Source organism: Cyrtonyx montezumae, unplaced genomic scaffold (genome assembly GCF_038088225.1).
Source record: "Cyrtonyx montezumae isolate F1298 unplaced genomic scaffold, pur_monq_1.0 scaffold_149, whole genome shotgun sequence".
Lineage (NCBI taxonomy): Eukaryota > Metazoa > Chordata > Aves > Galliformes > Odontophoridae > Cyrtonyx > Cyrtonyx montezumae.
Genome location: NW_027071880.1, coordinates 46,290 through 50,946, shown reverse-complemented (window position 1 = coordinate 50,946; position 4,657 = coordinate 46,290). Strand labels below are relative to the sequence as shown.

The following is a 4,657-nucleotide window of genomic DNA, read 5'->3' as shown; positions in this document are numbered from 1 at the left end:
TCCACCCCTTAAATACCCCCCCCAACCCCAAATCCCCCCCCCCAACCCCCCCCGGCCCCACACTTACATCCCCCCACCCCCCAAATACCCCCCCCCACCCCCCAAATACCCCCTCCACCCCCCAAATCCCCCCCCCACCCCCCAAATCCCCCCCCCCAACCCCAAATACCCCCCCCCCAACCCCCCAAGTACCCTCCCCAACCCCAAATACCCCCCCAACCCCCCAAATACCCCCCCTACCCCCCAAATACCCCCCCCACCCCCCCAAATCCACCCCCCCAACCCCCCCCCGGCCCCACACTTACATCCCCCCACCCCCCAAATACCCCCCCCCAACCCCCCAAATCCCCCCCCCCAACCCCAAATCCCCCCCCCCTACCCCCCAAATACCCCCCCCCAACCCCCCCCGGCCCCACACTTACATCCGCACTCCAACCTCTTGCTGGTGTTCCTCATCTCCCCCTCGGCGACGCAGCTGAAGACGACGCCGGAATCCCATTCGCTATCGGTGACGGTGACGCGACTCTCGGTGACGGTGTCCTCCTCGCCGACGACGGTGCCGGTGACGGTGACGGTGACGACGGTGGTCACTTCCGGGATGGGGGAACCGTTTTTGAACCATCGGATGGCGCCGACGGGACGGCGGCCGCCGCGGGTTTGGCAGAGGACGGTGGCGTTGCGGAAGGGACCTTCGAAGGCTTCGCGCGACGGGGGGTGGATGGTCCACCTCGAGGGGGGCGGGGGAGACGGGGTACCTGGGGGGGGGGGGGGGGGATAAGGTGAGTTGGAGGGCCGCCACGAGACCCCCATAACCCCCCCCATTTATACCCCCCCTTCCCCTCCCCCCCCCCATTTATACCCCCCCTTCCCCTTGCCCTCCCCCCAAAATCCTCACTGGGGTTCCCCCCCCCCTCCCCCACTCAAACACTCAACGGGGTTCCCCCCCCCCCATTCATACCCCCCCTTCCCCTCCCCCCCCCCATTTATACCCCCCCTTCCCCTCCCCCCCCCCCCCAATTCTCACTGGGGTTCCCCCCCACCCCCAAATCCTCACCGGGATTCCCCCCCCCTCCCCCTCCCCCTCCCCAAATCCTCACTGGGGTCCCCCTCCCCTCCTTCCCCCCCCTCCTTCCCCCCCCCCCAAATCCTCACTAGGGTTGCAGATCTGGATCTCAGCTTTGCCCCTGGGGTCCCCCCCATCCCCCTCCCCCCCCTCAACCCCAAAACCCCCTCACCCCTCCCCCCATCCCAAAACCCCCTCACCCCTCCCCCTCCCCCCCCCCAATCCCCAAACCCCCTCACCCCTCCCCCCCCCAACCCCAAAACCCCCTCACCCCTCCCCCCCCATCCCTTCCCCGCCCCCCCAATCCCAACCCCTCCCCCCCCCCCCCCCAAATCCTCACCGGGGCCCCCCCCCCAAATCCTCACCGGGGCCCCCCCCCAACCCCCAACCCCCCCTAAATCCTCACTAGGGTTGCAGATCTGGATCTCAGCTTTGCCCTGGGGTCCCCCCCATCCCCTCCCCCCCCCCATCCCCTCCCCCTCCCCCCAATCCCAACCCCTCCCCCCCCCCCCCCCCCAAATCCTCACCGGGGCCCCCCCCCAACCCCCCAAACCCCCCCTAAATCCTCACTAGGGTTGCAGATCTGGACCTCAGCTTTGCCCCTGGGGTCCCCCCCATCCCCTCCCCCCCCCCCCCCCATCCCAACCCCTCCCCCTCCCCCTAAATCCTCACCAGGGCCCCCCCCAACCCCCAACCCCCCCTAAATCCTCACTAGGGTTGCAGATCTGGATCTCAGCTTTGCCCCTGGGGTCCCCCCCATCCCCTCCCCCCCCCCATCCCCTCCCCTCCCCCCAATCCCAACCCCTCCCCCCCCCCCCCCCCAAATCCTCACCGGGGCCCCCCCCCAACCCCCAAACCCCCCCTAAATCCTCACTAGGGTTGCAGATCTGGACCTCAGCTTTGCCCCTGGGGTCCCCCCCATCCCCTCCCCCCCCCCCCCCCCCATCCCAACCCCTCCCCCTCCCCCTAAATCCTCACCAGGGCCCCCCCCAACCCCCAACCCCCCCCTAAATCCTCACTAGGGTTGCAGATCTGGATCTCAGCTTTGCCCCTGGGGTCCCCCCCATCCCCCTCCCCCCCCCCATCCCCTCCCCCCCCCCCATCCCTTCCCCCCCCCCCAATCCCAACCCCTCCCCCCCCCCCCAAATCCTCACCGGGGCCCCCCCCCAAATCCTCACCGGGGGCCCCCCCCAACCCCCAACCCCCCCCTAAATCCTCACCGGGGTTGCGGATCTGGATGTCGGCGTTGCCCCTGGGGTCCCCCCCCATCCCCTCCCCCCCCCCCATCCCTTCCCCCCCCCCCCCATCCCCTCCCCCCCCCCCCCCCATCCCTTCCCCCCCCCCCAATCCCAACCCCTCCCCCCCCCCCCCCTCCCCAAATCCTCACCGGGGCCCCCCCCCAACCCCCCCCTAAATCCTCACCGGGGTTGCGGATCTGGATGTCGGCGTTGCCCCTGGGGTGAGCGGCCACGGCAGCGGAAGGGCTGCCTCCGTTTGCCCCTCGGCGAGCGGCAGCTGGAGGCGGCTGACGGCGCTGAAGAGACGGTTTTGGCGGGAAGGCGCCAGAGGCGGGAAATCCACGGCGGTGACGTTGAGGTGGGCGGAGTCAGTCCAGGTGAAGGAGGCGGAGCCAGGAGGGATCCCAAAGCGGCGCAGCCCACGGTGTACAGCGTGGGGGAGGGGCGGCACGGCACCAGCGGGAACAGCGACGGAGGGGTGGGGGAGGCTGGGGGGGGGGGGGGACTGGTTTGTACTGGTTTGTACTGGTTTGTACTGGTTGGTACTGGTCCGGAATGGACTGTAACTGGTCTGAAATGGACTGTACTGGTCTGTACTGGTCTGAAATGGACTGTACTGGTCTGTACTGGTCTGTACTGGTCTATACTGGTCTGTACTGGTCTGAAATGGACTGTACTGGTCTGTACTGGTCTGTACTGGTCTATACTGGTCTGTACTGGTCTATACTGGTCTGTACTGGTCTGAAATGGACTGTACTGGTCTGTACTGGTCTGTACTGGTCTGTACTGGTCTGAAATGGACTGTACTGGTCTGTACTGGTCTGTACTGGTCTGAAATGGACTGTACTGGTCTGTACTGGTCTGTGCTGGTCCGTAATGGTCTGTACTGGTCTGTACTGGTCTATACTGGTCCATACTGGTCCATACTGGTCTGTACTGGTACCAGTAGGAACCAGTACAGCTCCGGTGGACCCATACTGGTCTGTACTGGTCTGTACTGGTCTATACTGGTCTATACTGGTCTGTACTGGTCTATACTGGTCTGTACTGGTCTATACTGGTCTGTACTGGTCTGTACTGGTCTGGACTGGTACCAGTAGGAACCAGTACAGCTCCAGTGGACCCATACTGGTCTGTACTGGTCTGTACTGGTCTGTACTGGTCCATACTGGTCTGTACTGGTCTGTACTGGTCTGTACTGGTCTGTACTGGTCTATACTGGTACCAGTAGGAACCAGTACAGCTCCGGTGGACCCATACTGGTCTGTACTGGTCTATTCTGGTCTGTACTGGTCTATACTGGTCTGTACTGGTCCGTAATGGACTGTACTGGTCTGTACTGGTCTATACTGGTCTGTACTGGTCTGTACTGGTCTGTACTGGTCTATACTGGTCCATACTGGTCCATACTGGTCTGGACTGGTCCCAGTAGGAACCAGTACAGCTCCGGTGCACCCCATACTGGTCTGTACTGGTCTGTACTGGTCTATACTGGTCCATACTGGTCTGTACTGGTACCAGTAGGAACCAGTACAGCTCCGGTGGACCCATACTGGTCTGTACTGGTCTGTACTGGTCTGTACTGGTCTGTACTGGTCTGTACTGGTCCATACTGGTCTGGACTGGTACCAGTAGGAACCAGTACAGCTCCGGTGGACCCATACTGGTCTGTACTGGTCTGTACTGGTCCATACTGGTCCATACTGGTCTGGACTGGTACCAGTTGGAACCAGTACAGCTCCAGTGGACCCATACTGGTCTGTACTGGTCTGTACTGGTCTGTACTGGTTTGTACTGGTCTGGACTGGTACCAGTAGGAACCAGTACAGCTCTCGGTGGACCCATACTGGTCTGTACTGGTCTGTATTGGTCCATACTGGTCTGTACTGGTCTGTACTGGTCTGTACTGGTCCGTACTGGTCTGGACTGGTACCAGTTGGAACCAGTACAGCTCCGGTGGACCCATACTGGTCTGTACTGGTCTGTACTGGTCTGTACTGGTCTATACTGGTCCCAGTAGGAACCAGTACAGCTCCGGTGGACCCATACTGGTCTGTACTGGTCTGTACTGGTCTATACTGGTCCGTACTGGACTATACTGGTCTGTACTGGTCTATACTGGTCCCAGTAGGAACCAGTACAGCTCCGGTGGACCCATACTGGTCTGTACTGGTCTGTACTGGTCCATACTGGTCTATACTGGTCTGTACTGGTCTATACTGGTCTGTACTGGTCTATACTTGTCTGTACTGGTCTGTACTGGTCTGTACTGGTACCAGTAGGAACCAGTACAGCTCCGGTGGACCCATACTGGTCTGTACTGGTCTGTACTGGTCTATACTGGTCCATACTGTCT

At 62.4% G+C, this 4,657-nt stretch overlaps 1 gene segment (V, D, J or C); it reads right to left on the bottom strand.

Annotated features, from left to right (window-relative positions):
• Positions 1–416: 416 nt before the first annotated feature.
• Positions 417–3,216, bottom strand: LOC136045617 (Ig mu chain C region-like; the record flags this gene model as incomplete). The annotated part of the segment is given in 3 exon segments: positions 417–755; positions 2,486–2,789; positions 2,999–3,216. Coding segments are annotated over 3 exon segments (861 nt in total), but the record flags the coding sequence as incomplete, so codon positions are not given.
• Between the last annotated feature and the right edge of the window lie 1,441 nt (positions 3,217–4,657).